The following is a 25,462-nucleotide window of genomic DNA, read 5'->3' as shown; positions in this document are numbered from 1 at the left end:
AGGAGGAAGGTGAGAAGCAGAGCTCAGCCCTGGCCTGTCGAGAGGGAGCTGATTCACTGCGAAGCAACCCCAAAGCTCAGAGGACACTGGGGGCCAGCAGGGAGGAAGCAGCCCGGGGATAAATGGAGAAGTGGTCCTGAGCCCCCGCCTGGGTGCTGGCTGGTGCTCCGGGATGCTGCTCCCTGTGCCGGGGTGCAGCTGCTGCTCGGGGTCCCTTGTTCCTCCCCTTGGGGCACAGCAAAGTCACGAAGCTGCCCCTGCCTGGAGTGGCCGTGGATGCCTGCGCAGCGAACGCCTTATGTAAGCCCTCCTTTGCATTCCTCCTCTTGTTCTTTTTTGGTTTTATTTGACAGATTTGCTTAAAAACAGCGTGGGAATACAAATGACATGTTCAATACAGATCAGCTCACGGCTTTACAACATCCCAAAGAACATAAGCACCACATTATCAGAAGTCCTCGGCGCAGGCTGAGAACAAAAGCCCGGCGCACGGCGCACGGAGAGGCAATGCTCGTCGTGCACGGTGCTGAGCTCTCCTCACAGCTCTGCCCCTGCCAAAGCTGCTTCCCTCGCTGGCTCCCCTCGGTGATGAGAGCCTTCTCGGGATGGTTAGACAAGATTCTTAATGGCCGTGACTTGTTCAGCCTGCCGGGCCTGGGGACTGCTTTGCAGGAGGAAGAAGCTGTTTGCGGTCGGTTAAAGCTCGGCGCAGCTGAGGTTTTGGTTAAAGCCTGCCGCAGACAGGCTACGTCCCTCCTGTACACTCTCCGGGTGAGATGTGGAGACAGCCATCTCTTCTAAATGGCTTGGGACCCATTTTTAAGAGGTTTTAAGCAAATCGCTTAATCCTGCCTTCACCCCAGGACAGGGGAGCCACCGTGGCTCCGGCGCTGCCTCCTCTTGCTCTGCACCAGCTCCGCAGACGCTGGGAACAGCTCGGCCCTGGGCTTTCCGAGCAGCTGCCCACCTCCCTCTTTTTTGGGCCACTGGCAGCAGATGCACCCGAGGAACCCAGGCGAAGTCTGTGCAGCTCAGTGCTTTGTAGGAGAGACCCATTTTTCTTATGTACTCATGTCTTGGAGCTGCACTCCTCCGGTGAACAGCTTGCGCAATACAGCGAATATAATCCATGCCCATCTGGCTTTTATTTATTCATGATGGGCCCGAGCCTGCAACGTGCTGCCGGAGGAGCTGAGACTTGCTAACTCCTGCCAGCCCCTGCACAAACAGAGGGGCTCAGCACCTCCCCTCATCTGGCAGGGACTTATCCAGGGTAAATTGATATAAGGAGGGATGCGCACATTTGTTTTTATAGTTACTGTGCTGTAAAAGTGGACTTATTAGGAAATCAGCCCATAATTGCCCTCTCAATGATTCTTACTCTTCTGCACTCATTCAAAGAGAGTTATCTCTATTGTGTTATGTATAAAAAGTGTCATTGGCATAGTTTATGACTTTATTAAACCCAAGGATTTAATATTAATAGCTATCATCTCCTCAGCTATATTTCCCTAATGAAGGAAATGTGTGTATTTGTCTAGGTCCAAGGTAATTTGTAAACACAAAGTATTAAAAGGCTCAACAATTCCAAAAAGTTTTAATTGGAAACTCACCAAATTGCTTGCAACATCTTAATGCTTCAATATGGAACTCCCAGATAATGAGGAGCTAATTAAGGGGCCAGGATTCATTTTTTTTATGATAACTGTCTCCATATGGGCTCTGCATTCGGTGCTTGCAGAACTAATGAAGGTCAGAGAAGTAACAGCAAAGAAAGAAAGGAAAATTTGAGCTCTCGGTGTTGTGACGATGCTAAGCAGCTGCCAGCATTCCTGCCCGGGTTCGAGGCCAGGTGCGGAGTGAGCGGCACATAATGGAGCAGGACAGCCTGGCTGTGCACTATCGCAGCACCGAGCTGTATTTCATAGCCCACAGGTGCTCCTGATGGGCTTTGCTGCCGGTGGGAAAGGATGTAGGGATCCCGTGTGTCAGAACAGGAGCTCCCCCATGCACACAAAGCCAGCTATGCCTGTACCAGATGCAGCCTGGAGCACTGCAGGACTCCCAGGGTCAATCTCCCTGCGGAGGTGCTGAGCCCGTTGCTGGTGCCCACGCTGGCCAGCACCAAGCCAGTTTCCAGGAGGCTGTAGCTGTGCAGGAGCCATGCCATGCCCCAAAACTGTGCCAGTGTCCTCCAGGACAAGCACTGTGGCTGCAGGGAGGAGGGCTTGTCTCAGGGTGAGGGACAGAAAGGACTGGGGCTGGGGGAACTGCAGGAATGGAAGCCAGCCTCGTGACAACACGAGCAGATATACTCAAGTCATCCCCAGCCGGAGAGCAGTGTTCACCCGACTCAAAGGACAAAGGATAGCAGAAACATGACAGGCAAAATTAAAGCTGCTGTTGTTTGCTCAGATTCCTTGCCAGGACTCGTAGGGCTGGGAGCAGACCCTGGGCGCTACGGAGCCCTCTGAGCACAACGCTCCTCGCCATCCAACTGAAACACCCACAAATACCTTGTAATACGCTTTTAAATTAATCCCTTGTAAAATATTAACAACACATAAACAGACATACAAATGTACGGTCAGATGTTTTCTGAAGTAACTCACTGACTCCCATGACTAAATTTGGACCAGCAAGCCTCGTGCACCAAATAATTAAGTCATAGGCTATAGAAAGCAATCCTCTGGGACGTACTTGTCTTTGACTGGCTCATCCACTTGAAAAGTAATACATACCATTAACTATATGACCATATGGCATCCATTTATAGAATATTGCACTACAGGCAAATAGGACAAAGGTACACCCCTTAAAGCACTTTTCTCATCTCATTAACTTTGGGTACATGTTACAGAAGAGCTGCTCTGCCTTTGTTGTGTTCAAGGACATTTTGTGCTGTTGAGTCTTGTATTAAACGAATTGCACTAGGAAAATTAGAGTCTAAATGTAGCTGTGCCCTAAAGCAAACAGCATTATTTTGCCTTTCTGTAATTCAATTTATTTTTTGCAGATCAATGTTTTCAAGCAAATTTGTTCTTTTGTCCTCAAATCTTGCTTAATGACAAAACTGACTTTGGGTAATTTGGTGCACAAAGAGGCCCGCCAGTGCTTTGGTGCTAGCAGGTTTGGGTGGTGCCTTGCTATGTGCGTCAGTATACCCGAAACAGCCACGCGCACCTCCCTGGAACTGCACAGATTGGCTCGGACAACCTCTGTGAGCACCGACAGAAGTCCTCGAGAAGACCCATCTGGTGCTCAGCGTGATGCGCTCAGATCCGTGGCTTGCAAGAGGGCAGGAAGCAGAGTCTGCAAAGCCCAGTTGCTGGGACAATAGGCTACACCAAAAAGCAGTCCTTTGCGTCCAGCAGCTGACAGTGGCTACGATTCAACACTTCAAAAAGACTGTGCAGGAGGAACGCCCCGACACACACAGAAGCTGATCCGTGACCACGCTTAGCTTGCTGCAAAAGCTCAGTCCTTCTTGTAGGCATCTGCCCCACTGAGTCCTGCAGCTGCTGCATCCAGCTCTAAAAATTATAAACATGCTGTGCTCCCTTTAAGTTAATTTGCACTGAAGAAATGCATTTGTTAAGTAGAAGTGAGTGTAGGTGCCTTAAAGGATTTTTGGCTTAACAGATTTCTCTTGTACACTGAAAATCAATATTGCTGCCAAGTACACTGTGGGTCTATCCCCCTTTCTAGCTTCTTGGAGGGGAAACCACTGCTGTATATTGAAGATCTCCACAAATGTGGTGGTCCAGTGCACTAGAGCCATAGTTTGTAGTAGAGAAACGAGTCCTCAGAGATGTTCCCATTCTGGATACAGCCAACATCTCAGTAAGAGGAGCAGTGCTGACACAGGGCAGTATCTCAAACCCATGTAACTGGCTCAGACATCCGCACATGGAGGATCATTCATTGCTCACGGTTTAATCCAGCTCTGGGAACCACTTAATGCCTTTTTTTTTTTTTTTTTTTTTTTATCTTTCTTTCCCCTCTCCTCCTGCTGAAGAGGTCAGCAGGGACCTTCTGCAAAGGCCGAGAGGTTGAAATCCACACACGCAATTAGCAGCAATCACCTATTGCTTATATTCCATTTCCTGACATCGGTGAGCCTCTCTCCTTCCAAGGGCCCGAACACTCCAGTCCGCTGAGTTTGAAGGCTGAACCTCAGCAGCAAGCGTAGCTGTTCACATACCACTTAGCTGAAAATAGGCTGCTCAGAAAAAGAGGCAATGGTCTAACAGCACCTTTGCACTGTTTGCAGGGCTCCCAAGAACACCAGCTGCACGTGAGCTGTAGCACAGGGGCTCCTTGGCTGGGCAGCGAAGGCAGGATGAGGCCTTCCCCTTTCCCCATGCAGTGTGGGAGCATTCTAATCATTGTTCTGCCTGCAGGCACCTGCAGGGACCCAGGGCAATGGCAGCAGTGACCCGACTTGGTGCAGGGTTCCTGGTAGAAAGAGCCCTGCCCGTGGGGAGAGCACAAGGTAGAAACGTGTGAGGGGATAGCAGGGACGCATGGGATTTATTAAAGGTGCTTGAGATGAGCACGTTAGCATCCGGCATCCTCAGCTCCAAATATTAAAAGCTTTAGGAGTGTTCAGCTGGAAAAACGCCCTGGATCATCTCGAGGTGCGTGCTGCCGTACTGCAGCAGTCTGCAACACCGTGAGGTCTCCGCCTTGGCAAAAACAGGATGAATGATTGTGTGGAGTGCTCAGGCCCCAGCAGCAACTGTTGCTTGTTATAATAAGCATTACAGTGCTGGCTGCATGAGATGGAAGACTTTTACTGGTGCAGAGACTAGCAAGATCATGATGAGAAGCGCTCTAAGTGCCTGAGAAGGAAAATGACCCAGTTGCACCAGGCAGCTCGAGGAGAGTCCTGCAGAGGAGAGAGCCAAAGCCTCCAGCCTCTGCTTCCCAGCCGCAGCTGGGCATCAGGTAGTACTTGACTCCAGACATAAAGAAAGTCAGGACGGTTGCTCAACCATCACCCCAAACCCCACAATACTTCCTGTATCCTGCCCCCATGCGCCTGGCCACTCGTACACAGAACACGCAATGACCAAAGCAGGGAAGTCTCCTAATATTTTTATTGTTCCTTAGATAACTGTGGATAGTACAAAGTTTTCCTCTTAAAAAAAATTACCTTCACACTTCCATAAACAGAGCTTTCCATGGAAATCTGATGCCACAGAATTTCCACGGAAGCGATTTCCAACCACCATAATGCTATGTAGATATTATAACAGTAAGAGAATATTCTTGTAATTATCAACATGAAATTGGTTATCTGTGTATAAGGGTGAACACTGATTTTTTTTTTCTTTTAGAAACAAAACCATCATTTATTAATCCAAACTACATCATTGCATTTACAACATTCATTGCATAAACTGGACATACAAAGTTTTGCCACCTCTGGTAAATAACAGACATACATTATACAATATATTTGCTGAATACATAAGTTCAAACAATATGGGTACAACAACTTGTTCATAATACATACTTAAACCATCGTGTTTAATAGTTACTAAGACACAGATCCATGAGCTACTTCGGGTCTCAGCACAGTTAATCTAAGTGACAAGAACACAGTTGAGAGACAGTAGCTGCAATGGAAGGCGAATAAAACTAACCTGTGATAGGTCTTGTTCAGACAGCGAGAGCTCCTCACGGGTCAGCTTTTCTGCTTAGAAATACAAATCACACATCCATCACAGCTGACCGTGATGTTGGAAATGTCCATGCAACCCACACACAGAAGAGAGCGAGTCTCCCAAAGATAAACTTCCAACAGTCATTGCCTTACTGCTTTAGTATGTACTATAGATTTGCTATCGGAACAGAAACAAAACAAAACCCCAAACTTAAGTGGTTCTTCAGGTGCAGTTCCAGCTGCAAGTACATGGTTAGTCGTGAGTCTATAACACAGGGCCAGACTTCTAGAAATGTAGAGGTAATGCTGATCTGTCAGGTTTATGCTGAATAATCCTCCATGACGTTGGTCTTAATTTTGGCAGCTGTTTATTTATTTACTTATTTAAAGTGTGTTTCCTCGATATTAGTATTTCTTTTTAATTCGTTTCTCCCTTTTTTCCTTTTTTTAATTTTTTTTTTCTAAATCAGTTTCTAAACAAGGATGGACTACAACTCATCAGACCTGATGACGTGGAAGAGGGTGACATTGTAAAGTATTTGGTGCCCGTTGTTCCAGGCATAGAGGGCCCGATCCTTGGGGTTGTAGTCCAACATGGAAATGTGCGAGTACTTGTTTTGGAACGGGATGTCGATGTACTCGTAGGTGGAGGCGTTGGTCTGGTAGGCGTAGTGCACCTTGGTGCCTCCCGAGTAGCCGTTGGTGACGTAGAGCGTGCCGCAGATGATGAAGGCCTCCCCGGCGCTGCGTTTCGGGTAGCTGGTGTTCCAGGTCTGGAGGCTCTGCAGGGTGTTGGGGTCCAGCTTGCTGATGACGATGTTGCCCGCATTCTGGTTGGTGGCGTAGACAGCCCACAGCCCGTTCTCGTCCACCATGAGGTCAATGTCCGAGTGGCCGCCCCAGGCGTAGTGGTACATGTTGTTGTAGCCGGCATAATCCAGGCTGCGAGTCTTGAGAATGGTCTCTGTTTTCAAGTCAAACCTGATAATTATGTGGCTTTGGTATTTATTGAAATAGATAGAGCCGTTGTAGACCACTTGACCGGTGCCTGACCATGGGTGAGGGAGACGGTGAGAGGTAAAGTTGTCAGTATTCATGAAATCTGCCATGGATTTGTATTCGCGGACGAAGCGGTTGTTGTGGTAGCTGTCCATGTACCAGACCTGGGCGAGCAACAGAAAAAGGTGGGGTTAGGAAAGAGCAGAGAGTCGCCCGAGCCCTCCACCAGGGAGAGGTTCTTCACCTTCGCACATCTCCCTAGAAAATGAGCTGGGTGCTAAATCTGCGAGGAGGCCAGCTTCATCGAGCCACCCACTGGAAAACCACGTGCCCAAAGCCTGTCACCTGTGCCCAGAAATAAACCCCAGGCTGCCACCCCAAATCAGCCAAGAAATCAAGTGAAGAGTGAAGCTTTCCCAGAGGTAAGCCAGCATCTCCCCGGGGGCTGGCACTGTCCTTCCAGAGGGCAATCAGCATCTTTCTCTGGCTAAACCCAGCACATTACATTGATGCTGCCTCTAAGCCCCATCACAATTGCACTCAGTAAGTTATAGCAGCTGCTGTGCAAAGCTCCGTTAATTTGGCATGCAGAAGCAATGAATGTAATCGCTCATTGTCAGGGAAATGCAGGCAAAGTCCATATTGGTTTAAAAATCATACACTTCTGCATCAAAAGCTTACACCGAGGCTGCTGAAATACAAAAGACAAAGACATCAAAATCTTGCTATCAGGAGATGGGGGAGAGATTTTAGACCATGACTTAAACACCGGTTCACTGGGGACAGTGTCTAGACTTCTTAAATAAAACAAAAAGAAAAAAAAAGAAAGAAAAGCAAAAGCTTTCATCATTTGAAATCAATTCAGAGGCAAAGAAGAAAGAAGAAATATCCATCCAGTGAGTGACATCCCTTTATGCCTTTGCTGCCTAAAGACGAGATAGCTGCTTTCTATAAAAAACGTTTAGGAAGGTAAAGAGGTAAATGAAATAGCAGTGGGGAATGCCTTTAAGGATGCAGATTTGGGTAATGTTGTAGTGCACGCTCCCTTTGCAAACACCTTGCAAAATCTGATCATACCAGAGCCTCAGTACAGCTGTCTCCAGGGTCCATTAGAGCAGCAGACAAACATTTACACATGCCTGTGTGTGCATACATGTTTGGGCTGCTGTATTTGAAAGGCCAAGTGAGGTCTGCAAAAACTTTGTAGGAAACTTCAGGCCTCCCTCCCAGAAACACTGCAGAGGTAGAGAATAATCCTGTGGCAAATTGCTCTGGTCTTCACACGTCTGCTGTATGCTTGAGGATGGCTGTCAAAGCACCAGAAGAAAACCACACATGTCCCCGAGCCCACGGCAGAGAAGTACCTGCAGCCTGGGAAAGCTTCTGCTGTTGGACATGGTGCTGGAGAGCACTCTTTGGTTAATGAAAAGTCTGCATTCAACTAAATAGCTTGAGAAATTACAAAAAATCTTGAAAACTGACTGTATCTCTGCTGCTCCCGTTTCATTATTTGGCATTAAATAATTCCACGTGTCAATGCATTGTGCTCAGTTTTTGGAGAGACAAAGAGAAGACCACAAGAGCAGACCCTGTTATCAGGCTGGTGCTGCAAGGTGGCAGGATCCAACGACATTTCGTGCTTTGGAGAAGCAGAGATTGATCAGTAGCCGTGCCTCGTCGTGCCGGCTGGCTCTGAGCAGCCTTCTCCGCACTGTCCTGCCTATACACATCAATCCCGGCGCTCAGCATCCACCTGCTGTCTTGCCGCTCCTGCGAGACTTGCAATTGTGCCTGGTTGTGTTCAACGATTTCATGACACGAACAAATGACCATGAAAACCACCAAACACCTCCCGGGGCCTGGCGAGGGAAGATGGATATGATAAAGTGCCAGTGTCTCCCCATCACCGGTTTCCCACTCCGCCAGGTAGCCAATGAAGTTCACTTGGGTGATTGTGTTTGTAATAAACTTCGCAGTAGATTTATGTATTATACACACACACGCTTGTGAAGCTTGAGATACAGTCCAGAGAAAACTGCTTATGTACTCTCACAACAAAAACACACTGCAGAAAAAGACATGGGCAAAAAAAAAAAAAAATCCATTTTGAGATAAGACTCTCTGAAGACATGGGAAGATCTTTAGCACGTAATTAATGTACTTCAGCTGCAACCCAACTCTCCCTTTACAGATGTATAAATCATGCCTAACCCTGTTAGTGCTAAAGGATGCAGCAGACACAGCCTGAAGGGGACAAGTCTGTCCCTTCTGATGAGGAAAACTGTGTTTGATGTGGGTAAAACCTTCCCGTTCTACTTCCAAATTAGGATCTTCATGGGGTGATGCTTTGTTTAATAATTGCAAAATAAAGAGGTATTATAGTGGGGAGCCAAGCTGGCTGCTGGAAGGAACTAGCCCGACATCCCAAGTCACTGTTGCTTCATCGCTGCACACCTCCAAGCACACAGAGCCACCCCCAGCGGTGGCTTCTGCAGAGCATCCCTCGTGCGCTCTTAGCTACAGAAAGCCGATCGCAGGGCAAGCTCCCAAAATAGCCGCCCCGACACAGCCCTTGCCAGCGCCTTTATCTTTTGATGAAGGCTGCTTCACGCAGGAGGGAATTGCCATGCAGCCAAGGTCTGTGGTTTCTGTTTTGTTTTGCTGCCTGCAAATCCTCAGCAAACACTCGAGATATTTTCCATTCCATCAGTCATGGGAAGCCTGGATTGATTTTCAGCCAGTTATTGGCCTCCTACCTCTTTGGGATCAAAATTGAACGGTCTGAATGAAAAAAAAAGGAAAAAAAAAAAAAAAGACCAAAACAAAGCAAAACGAATCTCTCTCTGGCTGCAGTCAGTTAAATCCTCACAACATTGCAGGTGGAGGACAGAGGACAAATGGAGTTTGATGACAGTACTGGGGACACAGGCAGCAGAAAAGCAGCAGGGGCCAGCACCATGGGCCCCTCCGCTCTTCCCCAGCTCCCTCCAGGCTGCCAAATCCAGACAAGAAACCCAATATTTGATTTTCCATCCCCAGATTTGGTGACACGTCCGAGACCAAGCACACGGCGGCCACAGTGAGGTTCACCTGCCCTGGGAAGGGACCACAGCATGGGGCTGCTCCCCCCTCGTCCTCCTGCCCTTCCCCACCCTCAGCCGAGGTCAGCAGAGCTCCACGAGAAGGATTAGGCACCATGGGGCACTACCAGGGCTTTGGTGCTGGGATTTAAGGAGCTTTCCATGGATTCAGTGGAGGGGGGACCACGGGGATGTCGCCGCCGCGCTCTTACCTTGTTCTCTCCCTCTGGGGCGAGCGGGTCCGTCATCCACGATCCGAACCGGGAGCCCGAGGTTTTAATTGTGATGGGGTCACTGATTCCTGTCAGCTTGCCACAAGCTGGAAAAAGAGTGCAAGGCTGGTGAGCACCATTTCCAACACCCTCCGCGGCCTGGGCCCGTGCCTTCTCGCGGCGGGTCTCTGCCTGCCAGGCCCCAGCACAGGGTGCTGTGCCCCGCTGATGGGAAGCTGGTTTTTACTTAATTAGAGGTAATTAGGCTGAGAACAACTGCCGGCTGCTTTTGCTTGTTTCATGCCTCTTAATAACAAGTGTCCTTATCACGTTGCCCCAAGAAAACAAGCTTTCCTGAAGCAGCCACGCTGCTCGAATGGGAAATGAGAAGAGTTAGCCAGGGTCGAGCAGCCAGGTGGAGAAATTAGCTGAATAGCTCTGCTCATTTCTGCCGTAATAGAGTGGGTGCAGCCAAGATAAAAAGACAGACGTGTCTATTCCAGCCCTGCTGGAAAAGTGCATTTGTTACAGGTTATGCAGGGGAGAAGAAAAAAAAAAGTGGGAAATTATAGGCAATATAAATCTCTTCCTTGCGAAGAGCATTTACCAGCTTCTAGCAGCCACCTTCTCTGCTCTCTGCCATGTCTGCTCGCTCAGGAGACACCTGAGACCACCAGCCCCCCATGGCCACCCTGCTGGCCCCAGGAGGGGACGTTGGGTGCAGCAGAGGACGGAGGCTGTGCAGGAGCCTCCCGGGGCCCAGCCTCAGCATTGCCCTGATGGGGACGTGCACCCACACAGCACCCCGGGGCTCAGAATGAAGGGCCGGGTTTTGAAGCACTTCACCCTGTTGGTTTCATGCCCCTGAACGTAATGTCAGCACATCTGCAAGTCCAGCTAAGCGCCTGGCTGCGTTTTTAAGCTATAAATACCAGGTGAGGCAGCAGCACCTCTCCCCTGTGAGCCTGCCATGCTGGCAGCCCATGGCAGCTAATTTTCCTTCCACCTATCTGTCCCCTGGCACTGAACCCAGTGTCCCTTTTGGGACACCCACGAGTAGATGTCCGCAACGGTACAGCCTCAGCATCGCAGGCAGCCCTACACCAAATCTTTACATCGATATCCCCACGTTTCAGCCAAGCTGCCATTCCGGTCTCCCAAAACGCCAGCATTTCAGCATATGTGCACGACGTAATGACAAGCAAAGAGACCAAGCTGGATGCGGCAGGAGGGGCTGCAACCGGTGCTGAAGGCTCTGTTGCTACGGGAGCAGGCATTTAAAATCCGGACACATTCCCAGACTGGCGGCAGCATCTCCTGCCAAGGTCAGTGGTGCAAGGGGACACCGGCCCCTGAAGTTCACCAGGTGTTTCTGTTTTCTCCCCTGGGATGAGGATGCCCCTGGGGTGCTGAGGAAGGGGAAGGTCACGGTGCTGGGCTGGAGAGGATGCTCCAGGTGCTGGGTTGGGATGTCCGGGGCTGGGCCAGCAGGTGGGAGCCCGCAGGGTGCTGCTGAAAGGCACGGGGAGCTGGGCCAGCTCAGGACAGGGTCCTTCTGCTCGGTCACCAAGTACGTGCCCCAGGAGCTCTGCACTACCCACCAGCTGCCCTTCTCCTCAACCTGGTCTCATCAGCCCCCTGGGCTCCCAGTTGTGGCCACGGGACACATCCACATACCGCAGCTCCGAGATGCAGGGCAAAGGGGCCACCTTAGCCTGGGACATAAAACAGATGAAGATTTGCCTGTTCTGCACCAGCATGACATGGCCATGGGGACCATCAGTCTCGCCACAGCCTTCAGACACCAAGCAGTTAAGAGATCTCCCACCAAAAAGCAGAGAGCTTCCCTGGCCTCACCGAGCCATGGCAGGGGGAATTTGTCCTTCTGCCTGGCTGATGCATTCAAAGCCTCTCCGATCAGGCGGAGAGCAAGGTATTGACAAAGGGATGCAATGGGTTAAAATAATGAATGCTTAATGTCTGGTAAATTCCCATTGCAGAGGACCAGCCTTCCTCTAATCACAGATCTGCTCAATGCTGCCTTCCTTTATCACCGCCCTACATTGCTGTCACTTTATCTCTTTCCTTCCATTTCCCTGGAGAGAAAGGTTGTATAAAAGCTCATTGATCAAAAAAAAAAAAAGGAAAAAAAAAAAGGAAAAAAGCAGCAGCAGCTGACAAGGGTAAACTAGTGTTGTTTGAACGTAGTGAGGCTACATCTCATACACGTTTAGCTGGAGGCACATTCACAACAGCTCTTCAGCAGTGCAAGAGGGCTGGTCTTACGCAGGGCGAGGTGTTTTCTGTCTCAGAGTAAATCTACGAGAGGAACTTATACAAGAGAGAAAGTTTGAAAAGGATCCTGGAGCCAAGTGCTTCCTGGCCCCCGGTGAGCTAGGTCCACGCAGCTCTCATGGGGTTACCAGCCCTGTGGTCCTGAGCTTGGGGCGAGGGTCCTGCTTACAGCCCTGCTGCTTCCACTGCGCTCTGCAGTGTTCTCGTACGGCTCCCAGACCATCTCCAATATTTCATTAAACACAAGAAAGGCAAAGGCTGCGCTCACTGCTTATTTTCCTTCTGGGACCCTTTTTGATGCCGAAATGCTACAAGCATCTCCAGTCACTCAGGGATGAATGTGCAGGAGGGAAGCGCGTTCTGGTGGCCGTGCCTGAGTGCACAACGCGGGGGAAGCCTGTGACCAAGGGGCTTGGGGGCAGTCATGGAGGGTTTGTTTTCACTCCATTTTCCCCAGAACTATTTGGGGCCCACGGGGGTCTGCGTGTCCCCGTCCCTGGGCATCAGCACAGATCAGCCTCTCCCAGGACGACTGTCCAGGACTCCTTCCTGCAACCCCAGAGAGCAGCAAGGAGATGCCGCCACCACGCACATCCCCTTCCTCTACCTACACCAGGAATTTTCCAGCAGCAGCAGACACACTTCCAGCCAGTTACAATGAGCACCGCCATCCTCCCAGGATGCTCACACCCCCGCTCCATCTTTTTCCTAAGCTCCAGCCCCCCAGTGACGTTTAGCAGCTCAGGAGCAATTTCTCCACCAACGCAGCCACCGCACCGCCACCAGCGCTGCCTCGCACTGCACTCGGGCTGTTCCTGCCCAGCCAGGAGCCCCCAAACCCAAACACACTTGGGACAGGCTGGCAGGACCCTGCTTCTCCAAAAAGGGAGGACATGCTTGCTCTTCCCCATCTCTGCACCAGGATTGTGGGCTGGGATTTTTTGCAGGAGCTGGGGAAGGCTCATGCCACCAGCAAACACGACCTGTGGAGTGCAGACGAATTAAATTCCCCTTTGACTCGAGGAATGACAGCCTTTCCCCTGTTTGAAGACTCCTCTCAGGAGCATTAATGGAAACGTTAAGATCCCAATATAAATAGTGATCTTTAAGAATGTAAATAGAATAACAGATTGAACGTGCCATTATTGATTTCTTTTTCCCTTCACACACATGCCAGGGTCAAGAAGTGTTTTCACTATTGATCCATCAATAATGCTTAAGAAACCCAAAATACAAAAAGGACGTTGTCTAAAGAAAATGCCGCTGCACTGTTGAGCATCAGTGCTACCTGGAGGATAAGGAGAGGCGAACGGGACAGGAGCACAGCACATCCCCTCTGCCTCCCTTGTCCTGTGCTCCCCGGTCCTGTTTTTGGTGCTCTGAGCTGTATCCTGAGCTCTAGCAGGCCAACACACACCAGGTGAGCAGTGCTGCTGGCCCATGCAGGAACAAATTTAAGCTAAAACAGGCTACTTGAGACTCCAGCGCATCCCTCTGAGCAGATAATTTGCAGCAAACAACAATCCTCAGCAAACAGGGTCTCATCGTGTGCCAGCAAAGTGTCTGTAAGGTTGTTACCTGAATTTAACTCAATTAACTACCATTTTCACTGGTTTACACTCTGGAGTGATAAACAACATTGGAAATTCAGTCTGTGCTGTTTGCTGCTAAATGACCAAATAAATCACCCTCCCGGGCAAGCAGCAAATGCTCCCGGGTGCACCCTTGCAAGACTCAGCACTGGTCTCCATGAGCAGCCGGGGGGGCTGCAAAGCCCCAAGGCACAAAAGCTGCCCTGGACAGCACGGACACAGAGGGAGCAGACAGGCAGGGGAAAAAAGAAGGGGCAAAGCCAGAATGCCTAAATAAAACCTCAAAGAAATATACAAAAAAAATCCCCAAACTTTCTAGAAAAGGTTGCCCACAAGATCTCAGCACCCCACCTGCCTCAGTCTTAGCTGGGCTGGTGACCTGGCCGGATGTCCCAGCTGGAAGAATTGAGCATCGGGGGACACAATGAGCCAGGACAACATGGCCCAGAGCAGAAGGGGCTAATGGTGCAAGTTCAAACTCGGTTATTTTGAAGCCCTGAATGGTCTGGGAGTTGTTTCTTAAAGTCTGCCCAGGGTCTGCAGGAGGATCATCACAACATCCCTGTCTCTGGTGGAGCTAGCCTGGGCTGGGTAGCTCCAGCAAAGCCCACTGGAGAGGGGCTGTGAGGGATTTATCTAAAGACCTGGCCTTAGGAAGGCAATTGCACAGCCCAGATTCAAATCCCTGGTCCTGCTGCTGTTCTCCCTACCCATCAGCGGCAGCTTCTCCTATTCCTCAGGAGATGGGCTGAAGGCTACAGATGCAGCAAGTGGATCCTTGGCACCATCTCCCCCAACCAAACCCAGCCCTACCCTCCAAAATTTCACTGGCGAGGTAGCTGAAAAGGGGAAACGCAGGGAGGAGGCTGCTTGCAGGGGCGTGGAGGCGTGTAGAAACAAGCAAAAGCAATTCCAGCAGCAGAGGCACGAGAGAAAGGAAACGTTACCTTGCCAAGGGTACACAGTTCTGAGAAGAGATCAGCTCTTTCTTGAAGTTACCTGAGAGTGTAATTTCATATGTGCTACCAAAATAGACTGCAGAGCAGTTAATGTGTTTAGATTACCTAAATTGCTTAACGAGAAAGTCAATAATGTAAGGAGAAATTAAATCAAGCCAACGAGCGGCAGGGAGCCCTGCAGCGGCGGGAGGCAGCACCCTCCTTCCCCCCTGCCCGGGGGCAGGACGCGGATTTCGGCTACAGCCGGGACCCCTCGGGTGTCGGGGAGGGGCTTGGGCAGCCAAAGCCATCCGAAGGGCTCGGGGGCATCTCCCTGGTGCTAGCACTGCTATGACCCAAGGGGTTCCCGGATCTTTTGGGGAGGGAGGAGGCGGGGAGGGGTCCCATCCTGCACAGTCCGCACCAAACGCGAGCCCGCACCAGCTACATCATCATGCTCTTCTCGACAGTGGTTTGCAAGATGCAAAAGGAAAAAGGAAAAAGGAAAACTGGGTCCCCACCTGCACGCTCGCTGCTTAAGCGGGGTGCAGAGACATTTGCTAATGTGCCAGGTCCAGTTAGCAAACGGGTTGGACACCGATGCGTAAGCAGAACGGGTGCATGTGTTTGCTGTGCATAAGCGTTGTTTAAGAGGCCGCGTGTCGCCGCATTTCACCGCCCGCTTATGCAAATGCTGCAAAGAGTCACATGCCTACTTACGGGCCTGATCCTGAAGCACTTGCACCATGAGCAACATCAGTCGTGCAAGTAATCCTCAGCAGGACTACTCCCAGGACGGATGCTACTTATAGCGCAGGTAGTTGCAGGATCGAGCCTGGCCGGGCGAGCTCCTCTCGCAGCCAGGCGAGGCACCGGGAGATGTCCGGTCTAGCATCTCTGTCTGCAGACGTGACATGTGTTTTAACATCGATGGTGTTTAGCCAGTGCCACCATGTTGTTCTGAGCCTACCTAATTTTTGCATGCATGCACGAAGCCTTTCTTCAAGATTTGACACTCTGTTCTGAAGCTCTTCGTAGTCATAGGCGCCAATCTCTTCCTGGAGTTCGTTTAGAACTGACGTCAGATTCTGGACCTCCTCTTTAAACTGCAATACCAATTTTGCATCGGCTTTGTACTCTTCCAACACTGGTATCAAAGGCCTAAGTTCCTCCATTTTCGCTTTTATTGCCTGCAAGGTTAAAATAAGCTTGGTTCAGTGCTATGCGTGCAAAAATCTGCAACACTCTGCCTTGACCTGGTTGCTTCCTACGTGAGTGCAATGTTCATATCCCAAAATTATTATCATTAAAATTATTTAAATTATTATTTTGGTCCAAATGATGTATTGGAAAGAACATATTAAACAGGCTGCAGAACACCAAAATATTTGGGAAAGGCCTTTATTTGTCATTTTTAGAATGCAACATCTTAGGGTTACATGCTTCAGATCACATACACAAAGAGTTCTTTTTTTTTTTTTCTTTCCAAAAAATAAAATAAAATAATATATATGCATTGACAAGGGTTTCAAACTATTCATGAAATGCATCTACAATTGCATGCAAAGGAAGATCTCGGTTGTGTGGTTCAAGGTTCCTTAGTGAGATATGGTGCTAATTTGGAAAATAATCAAAAAAATAAATGCATGGTGCAAAATGCTCTGTGGCCCTCTTTTCATGGTTACATGGGAGTGAACTGCTTCTTCAGTCACTGCAGCATTGAAAAAACTTGCTTTTAAGTTAGCCCTGTAAGCAAGAAAATGAAATACTGTTGAGGATCTAGCTCACTAACCTGCCTTATATAGATAGCCATTCATAGACAAATACGGAACTAAAGAGAAAACAAAACAAAACAAAACAAAAAACAACACAAGATCTCCAAACCACTCATATTTTAACGCTGGCATTAGCAGAAACAAAATGCTGTGGCTGTTATTTAAAATGATGCTTTGGCAGCAAATCACACAAAAATTCCTTACTGTTTTCAGGCCTGCTATGAAGAACACAAAAATCCAAGTCATTACCAAATTTATTTTGCTGCAACAATGGCTTGTTTTTGTTTTTTGTTTTTAATTAAATGAAGGCCTTGTTTAAAGGCACAGTATGCAGCATTTTGTTAAGGACGCTTTGCTCCAGCAGCTAATGAGTAGACATAAATATGCATGCACCTACCCGTTAATGAAGCATGTCAGTGTACAGGGTATACCTGGCGCAGCTTACACCAGCCAGAGCAGCGCAGGCGCAGGCTCAGCCTGTGACCTCTGCCTGCCTGGTGAAGCAGCTCCGGGGTGGACAGCATCAGAAACTGGCCCCCAGCCTCGTTTCTTTGCCTCCTATTTAAGTCAAAAGGCTTTCCCTCCTGTGGTTTGCATGTGGGGAATTTGTTTGTTTATTTTCTTAGTGGCTCGTGCTACCTGGTGCAAGTTCCCTGGCAGGCGCTGGGGAGCATTAAACTCATCTGAATGGAGAAGAACAAACAAAAAAAAGAACTCTTGCTCCACTCAGAGAGATGGGCCTGGCATCCTGGCTGCAGAGCTAAACAGGGTCCTGGAGATGTGGAGTGGAGGAGGCAGAGCTGGTGGAAAGTTTTAAGAGCTTTCTTCCCAGCTTTTTATCACATAATCTTGGTATTTCAGCATTTAACGTATCGATTAAGAAATATCTGGTTTAAAACACCAGTCAGCTGGGCAGCAGGATGGGGATCAATGGGACCTGTCCCCAGATTTCACTAGAAATCTTCCCAATTTGTGCTTAATTCATAATCCAATATATTACTGAAGTGTAACATTACAAATAGTACTGGCAGTCTCTTTTGGGCAATTTCATTTGGTCTCAGTCACGTTCTTGAAAGTTGCTGCATTGGCAGCCTCATTTAAATGGCCATTTTTTCCTCCTAATTTGCGTGACATCAGGACAAAAGGCACATCACTGACCAGAAGGCGCTGGCTCTGCTGCCAACATCCTTATTCAAAACTGGACATTCGCACCCCTGAAGGTGCTCAGTTTGCCAGCCTGATGACAGCTGAATTTGTGAATCAGTGAAAAACACTGATTTTTTGGGGGGGTTGTTTGCTTGACTGATTGCCCCACTGATGCAACCCCGCCAAGGAGGGCAGTGAAGGGGCGAGAGCCTGGTGTGTAGAGAAATGAACACAAAGCCTCTGCTCGTGGCTCTTCCCAAGGGGAACTGGAGCCGGGCAGGGGTGGGGATGGGGACGGGAGGAAGCCCCAGCTCTGCCTGGCCTCATCCTGCCCAGGGTCTCCCAGCACGGAGCCCAGCCTTGTTGGGGCACCGCCAGCCTGTGGGTGTGGGAACTTGGGGATTCAGGCTTTTACCCTGCAGAAAAACGCTCTGTGGCAGAGGAAGCAATCCTACAACCTGGATCTGGCCCTGCTTTGGACAGGAGGGTGGCTGGGTGGCCACGAGCACAGTGAAGCAGGGCTGGGGACACAGTGCGCGCCCCGCAGCATCTCTGGCCACGGCTCGGTTAGCGGATTGGAAAGCACACCTACCTTAAACTGCCTTGCCAGGTGCTGCTTGTGGCTTTCTTCCACTTGCTTGAATTTGGATTCCAGTCCCCTCATCTGGTTTTCCATCTTCTCCACGTACTGTAGGTCTCTCTGAGTCCGCCTGTCCAACACCTCTATCGACTGGGACATGTTTTGCACCTGTCAAACGAGAAGGGACTTGTCACGCACAAGGCACATATTCAGCAGCAGGGCAGCACTGCTCGCGGCCGAATGCAGATGCTGACATTTTCCCCGAGTCAACAAAGCTAAAGGGCAATCAGCAGATGCATTATTTACTGGCTAATCAACAGCATCTCCTCGTATTATGACCCCACGCTCCAAACCAGAGCAAAGTGGTTTCATAAACGTTTATTCTGCCGTGCTGCAGAGAATAACTCAGCGATCCCGCGTGCAAATGAGGGCTGTAGTCAAGTATGAGATGCATTAGTGGTAACGGCCTCTTTCGGTCTGGAAGAGCACCCGACGCCTGCTGCTGCACAAGGAGAGCCTATTAGTTTAACAGGAGCACATCTGACTCTGAGAAACGCCTCTGCTGAGATGCACGTTATCATTTCTTCATGCATGTAAGTGACACTGATTGCCTAAGTGCAAACTTTCCTCCCAGCTAGTAAAACTCGGTTACCCAAACAGCCCTACGGTTTATGCAGCGTCTGCCACAACGAACAGCTAGAGGTGAGGGCGTCCCGGAGCTGGGGAATAACGGGTGCATCCCTGCCCTGCGGGTGGGTGCTGTGCCGGGCGCTTTCCTGCATCCCCCCGTGTGCCCATCTGGCCCTGCCGAAGGAATGATGCAAGGCTTGGCCGGGCTCCTCGTGAGAAAAAGCTGCTTGTGGCGGAGGTGTAAGGAACGGGGTGAAATGATAGCTTGAATGACCCGATTTGGAAGGCTGGCTGTCCTCTGACTTACTAAGAGATTTGCTTCTCATTTTTCAGGCTATGAGAGGGCAAATGAAGCTCTGACTTAGGCAAGTACCTAAGCACATATTTAGCATCAAGCAAGGGGTGCAATTAAAGGTCTTTGCATCGGGGAGGGTTGTGTTTGTACCACGGTTGGTACATTCTGGGGCTCATCCCACGAGCAGTGCCCCCACCACTGCCACGGTGCCCATGGAAATGCCCCGGCCCTGACGGCATTAGCAGGGATGATGCCTGTGTTCAAAGTGAATCAGGCATCCAAGCACGGCTCTGCACAGTGCCTAGCATCAGAGGCCTCCTGGTTCAAGCCTCTTCCTCTGTGGACGTCTGAGCAAAACCCAACTGTGAGCCAAAACCATCTCTGCGAGTCGCTTCCCAGAGCCCTCCAGCTCCGCTCCAACTCTGTCCCTGATGGGACAAAAACGCAGAAAGCTGAGATGGGGAAAGAAAGGTGTAAGGGCAGCGTTTCCTCCAGCAGACCACACGGTGCTGCTGCGACTTACCTTAGAGGTGGGACACCCGCGTGCATCGGGCTCTCACAGCCTGCCTGCTGAAAGCAGCGCAGGTCAAATGCCAACTTTTGTGTCTGCATCTCCGAAGTGATCAAAACGCCCATTGCTCATGCACGCCGACAAGAAAACTATTACAGGGAACCATTAAAAATGTATGGGCAACTGGTATTTCAAAGGCCAGCGGCGAGGAAACATTTTGTACGACCAGCGCAACTGCTCTGGGGCTCTAATAATCGTCCTCAGCAGAGGTGAAGGTATTTGTCAGTCTGAGACCCTCCGCAGCACCTGGGCTGGAGGGTGCCCCTTGGAGGGAGAGGAGAGGCCTCAGACAAGCATGACTGGCCTGCAATTCCTCCTCTTAGATATCCTTATCCTGTTAATCCAGTCTATTCTCCTTTGAGTCAAGCCATATCTACGTAGCAGAATTGTTTCAATGGATTGGAATAGGAACGACTTGTTGGGGTCGCACAAAACTGATCTCATTTAGCCCACTAATGCCCAGCCCCAACTTTAGGCCAAGCAATCAGACGAGCAGCGCTGCGACCATAACATGGTGTGCACCAGCACCCAGCCCTGCAGGTGCTGAGCAGGGGGCTCCTGGCGCTGCTCTCGGACCGCGTAGAGGGAGAACAGGCTGTGCTGGGAAGTGAATCAGAGCAGCTCGCTCAGGCTCCTGCTCTGAATCACCTCTGGAGGAGCCTGCCTCTCCCCTGACGGCAGAGGAAATTAGCCTCCTCGCAGGGCTCTAAACTCAGATGTCTAAAATTAGCCACCGTGCTATTTTAGGGATGTGTTTTACAAGTTCAGACTCTCGCTATTTGTTGCCTGTATTGTTTTCAGCCAGGCAGGATTCTGGCCAGACTGGTAAAAACTCAATCTCCGTCATTCCTAATCTCTGACAGTAATGCGTGCTTCATCATCTGGAGATCTACTTGTTTTCCTTCATTAGCATATTAAGCCCTTGATCCAGCAAAGTACTTCGGCACATGATTAGATTTCAATGAGACTGCTCATAGCTTAAACTTAAGCGTGTACATAAGTGCTCTAATGAACTGAGACCTGAGGATATTGTCTCAGATTCCCCCAGCTTCATCCATTAGCTACTACCCTCGAACAGTAGCTAAAATGCTTTTTGCCCCCACTGGCTGAGCGTGCACTCTCAACGTGAAACCTCATTTTCCATCAAGCTGAGAGAGATATACCTGTGATTGTCTTGGGGAAAAGAGTGCGCTTTAGCGTTCAAAACAGAAAACTGATACAGGCAAAACTTCCAGTTCTGTTCTTGTCATCTTCGACAAGAGGTCAGGATGACTTCTTTGTCATCTTGAAACACAGACCAGTCCTGATCAGCTCAGGAAGGCAGTTCAGAGCCCGTTTTGGGGGTCTGAAGCAGGATGAATGCTTAGCTTGAGCTTGGGGTAGCTGGACAAACTGATGGAGCAATAGCTTGAGACATCTTGAGGGAAATTGTTGTGGTCTACAGGAAAAAGTGGCAGAGAGAGGGACTCAGCCAAGCGATCGGTACAAGAGAAGTCCATTTTATAAGGATTGTGGAAGGCTGAGCAGATCATTGTCCTCTCTAAATACACCTCAGAGCGAGTATCAAAGGAACAAGAAGAACTGTTTAAGCTGGAAATCAGTGCTGGCAAAGAATAAGCGTTGGCAGGAAACGAAAAGTGGTTTAACTGTCAGAGGAGGAAGTCCTCCCAGATAACAGGGCCAAAAAAAAAAAAATCCATTTGAAGATAAAACATAATCTGTTCGTGAACAGGATTTCGGTGACGGCTGGGTTTGGACGCAGCCCAGGATCTGGCCTCAGCACCTGACGCACGGAAGGCAGGAAGGGCTCCACGCACGGCAGCCAAGGATGAGCTCAGACACCTCGGTGTCAGAAGGTGGCCTGAACAGTTTGTGCGGTGGCGAGCAGACCTCGCCCACCTTAGCTCACTCGCACCTGCTGCTCCTCACACTGACGGGGTGCCCAGGAATCACCTGCAAGCAGCACGACCCGTGCCCGTGTGCTGAGGGGAGCTGGGGTCTCGGCAGCTGGGAACCTCAAGCTGCCTTTGGCTGCTGGTGCCCCTGTGCAGAGATTTTCACTGAGGATGCTGTAACTGCCTTGTGTACACACACACACAAAAGCAGCTTTCTTCTGGCCCGCAAAAGCAATGTCTTATTATTTCTGTAGGTGAGTGCCAGGTTTCCTGCTTTGAAAATCCAAACAGAATTACCTCTCTGACACATTATGCTTCTTCATCTGCTGGCAGAGAGAAATCTGGAGGTGAGAGTTTTCCCATCACGAAACTAGAGGTAAAATGTCAGATTAGGGGAAGAAGCATCCAGGTCTGAAATCCTTCCTGGGGAGCTGGGAGCTCTCCGCTGCAGTTGCGTTTTCCTATAGGGATTATCATTTCAGCCTTGATCAAGATCAGATGTCTGGCACCAAGAGCCTGCTCTTTATTTTGGGGTTTTGATATAGGTTAGCGTAGGAGTGAGATGCAGACAGATCCGCAGGCAGGTAGCACATCCCCAGAACACATGCCTTCACGTACTGCTCCCCCCTCACTTTATCCACTCGCAGCCGGAGAGCTGCCCAAGGGAAAAAATCCCCGAGCATTTCCACCCTCCGCAGTGCACCTGCTGGTATCCCAGGGCTGCTACACCCTGCTCGCCTGCCCATTAGCAGAGGGCATTGGGTCAAACCCTACTTGTTTTCTGCATGTGAGCAGTTCTGGGAACACGGGCGGGCTCTGACTGCCGCAGCAGCTGCTAGCACAATGCCTGCTGCCTCTCAGACAAATGTGCTGCCGGACCAATTGCCGGTATTGCTTAGAGAAATAGAGGCTTGAGTGCGATTATTTTTAGAAGTCTATGACATACAAAATTGCTGTTTAAGGGCTAAGTGTTTTCTGTCTGAGTTTATTGTCCTTATCACGTAGGAGAATCAGTTAAGTGTAGGTTTAATGCTGTTATGAGTTCCTAATACATCAACTTCCCGAGAGCATCAGGGTGGAAGTTATTTTGTCATGCACAACACACGCCAACGTAGCATTAGGGCACAAAGGATAATTACATATCCAGCACACGAGTCCACTTATATTTTAAAGAGAAGAGGACCATTTCGCATGAAACGGCATTTCTTCAATGAAATCTATTATCTGGAAAATTTCTTGTTATCAGGAACGTTTCCCTAATGAGATTCTTTGATCTCTTCGGACAGCAGACTATTAAAAACTAATCAAGTGGATGTCAACATTAGAAAGAAAACCACTAACTGTCATTTCTATAATATTTGATGTTGACAGCTCGTACTGTTCTAGTCGACCTTTTTTTAATATCAGCTCTGCTAAGAGTGCATGGGCTTTGGTTTTTTAATTCTATCTCCTCTCACCTTTTTGAGGCTCATCCTTTCAAACTGCTTGTGTTAACATAATGAAAAAAAAGAGTAAGTTACATCCTTTTTTAATGAAAGGAAAGAGTAAGCTACATCCTTTTTTTTTTTTTTTTTTTAAACTGATGTAATTCAATATCGTTGCTTTGATCTCAGCAGTTTTAACCTGACCTCAGGCCATGGTCCCTTTTCCTCCGTGCCTCAGAAATATTTAGATATTTGTCCTCCTGGCTGATTATTCTCCACTGCATGCCTGGGGACAGCGACAGCACGGGAGGGCTGGCCCAAGGGGGCTGTCTTTTCTGGAAACAAAGGCTCAGCCCAACTCTCCCGTGTTTTTACCCCCAGTGCCACGTCAAACCAAACCACCTTGCCCAGAACGGGTCAGCCATTACCTTTTCTAATAGTTGTCTCAGCTGCTTTGTCCTGGCATCACGCGAGCACATCGTCTGTTGAGGTGCCACCACTGTGCATATACAACGTCCCTCGCTATCCTGGGCAGAGCTGTAGACCTGCCAGCTTTCCTCTGGGTTGGTAGGCAACACCTAATTAACACAGGGAAAGACGGGTTAAGTCAAGGAGGGAGGGGTGGGGGGAGCCGAACGAGGAAGAGGAGGGAGGAAGCAGCACGGAGTGAAAGAGACTGGGGCTGTGCAGCAAGCGGAGAGCTCCTCTGAGGGCCCAGCCAGCAGAATTCACTTGTAATGCAAAAATATGGATTGGGGACAAATAAAGGAAGGGTCTAAAAGGGAGAGCAAGAGCTGAAGCAGACAGGGCAATGCAAGTGGGGAAGCAGGGACAGGAGGAAAGGCGTGCCGCAGAGAGGGTGGGTGGCGTGCTGTAAGGCACCGAGCGCACCGGGCTGCCGAGCTGGTGGGAAAGCCGCTGCCCGGCTGTCATTACAGAGCACTCATCTTCTCCTTGACACCGGGAGAAGGATGTGCCCGAGCTAACGGGGGGCGTACTGTGTCCTGGCTGAGAGCTGAGCAGTGATCAATGAGCATCTGCAGAGCTCTCCTGGAGCCGGCGACAGGAAAATCAGCTCTTCTGAGGAAGCAGATACCAGGAGTTACGTTTCCCCTGTCCTCTGCCAGGTTCACTAGGACAGCCACTTCTCTCCAAATGTTCTGTGGGTTCCGGACAGGGAAACCCTGGTGCCGTGCCCCACGAAGCACGCCCGCAGCAAAGGGATGCAGGATCGGTGCCTCCGTCAGAGCTTCCAGGACGCAGCGCAGAAAGGGAGCCCAGCCCCAAACACAGCACATGCCCCAGCCCCCCCGTGCCCCCTGTGCTCTCCAAAGCTCTCTGATCTTAATTTCCCTTTGATCTCGCAGCATTTTGCAAAATACATTATTTAATCACAATTCAGCCTCTGCTCACTTTGAAGGTACCACTGTTTTGCCAACTAAAAGGGAAATGTTCTTTCTACAATTTTAATATATTACAAATAACCTTGCAAATACCCATGTGGACAGACACTCACTGAGAGATGGCTAGCAGACAGACAAACAATTTGATTCTCTAGCAAAAGTAACCAGAAATAAAAAAAAAACAAAAGGTCTCATCATCCCTGGTAAAATGGAAAAAAAAAGCCTAGCTTCATTCACAACCAGCAGAGCCACTACATTAAATACTCATCCTGGAACAGCAGAGCTGAAATGCGTTAGCTCTTTTCTAAGGCACAAGCATGCAGCCTGGAGGCAAAAGATTCCCGTTTTTTCCTGCTATGGGAAGACAAGACAGAGGGATTGTTTTCCTCAGCCATTTCCAAAGTGGCAAGACCAGCCACCATAGCAGCCCTCCAGCACAACAGGGACAGGAAACATAAGGCACGACCGAAATACGCCGCGACTCCTGCGCTGCATTTTCCATCCCATTAACGACTATTGATTAAAGGCAGGGAAGCAAACGAGACCTTGCGGGACTTGCACCTGCTGTCCCAAGCTGCTTCGCCAGGCGACGGCAGAGCAGCGCCGAGGGAAACTTTGCGAACCTCTGGCTGGAGGCAGGGCAAAGCCCCCCACTTTGCCCAGGGGTGGGGATGGATGAACCCCAGAGCAGAACTGGGGGCGCTCCCCGCACCGCCACCCCACTCCCCCATCTCCTGCCAGCCCCCGCGACCCCAAACCGACCTGACCGTGCCTGCACAGCGCGGGGGGGGGCCCTGGTAAAGCACCCCCCTGGGTGATGCCCCCATCACCCGAGGGGCAGCAGCGCTGCCTCCCCCCGGGGCGCTGCTCTTTGCGGCGGGGGGGCTCCCGCTGAGTCTGCCGGGTGGGGGGTGGCAAGGACAAACCCAGACGGCCCGAGGGGGGGTCCCGGGGTG

The 25,462-nt window shown here is 49.9% G+C and overlaps 1 protein-coding gene across 3 annotated transcripts in view; it reads right to left on the bottom strand.

The window, feature by feature from the left end:
- Nucleotides 1-5,084: 5,084 nt before the first annotated feature.
- The window catches only part of OLFM1 (olfactomedin 1), a 31,666-nt gene continuing 11,288 nt past the window's right edge, over nucleotides 5,085-25,462 (bottom strand). For 2 of the 3 annotated variants that reach the window (XM_040531054.1, XM_040531053.1), the window contains exons 2-6: nucleotides 23,532-23,681; nucleotides 18,301-18,456; nucleotides 15,758-15,977; nucleotides 9,963-10,069; nucleotides 5,085-6,834 (exon numbers count right to left, since the gene is read on the bottom strand). In XM_040531054.1, the coding sequence (XP_040386988.1) occupies nucleotides 6,160-6,834; nucleotides 9,963-10,069; nucleotides 15,758-15,977; nucleotides 18,301-18,456; nucleotides 23,532-23,681 (1,308 nt within the window). In that variant the 3' untranslated portion in view covers nucleotides 5,085-6,159. Of the gene's footprint in view, nucleotides 6,835-9,962; nucleotides 10,070-15,757; nucleotides 15,978-18,300; nucleotides 18,457-23,531; nucleotides 23,682-24,199; nucleotides 24,341-25,462 lie in introns of those variants that run through there. The other variant, XM_040531055.1, reaches the window with a different exon arrangement.

The sequence above is a fragment of the Cygnus olor genome, chromosome 19 (genome assembly GCF_009769625.2).
Source record: "Cygnus olor isolate bCygOlo1 chromosome 19, bCygOlo1.pri.v2, whole genome shotgun sequence".
NCBI lineage: Eukaryota > Metazoa > Chordata > Aves > Anseriformes > Anatidae > Cygnus > Cygnus olor.
The sequence above is the reverse complement of the archived record's forward strand: the minus strand, read 5'-3'. Positions and strand labels throughout refer to the sequence as shown.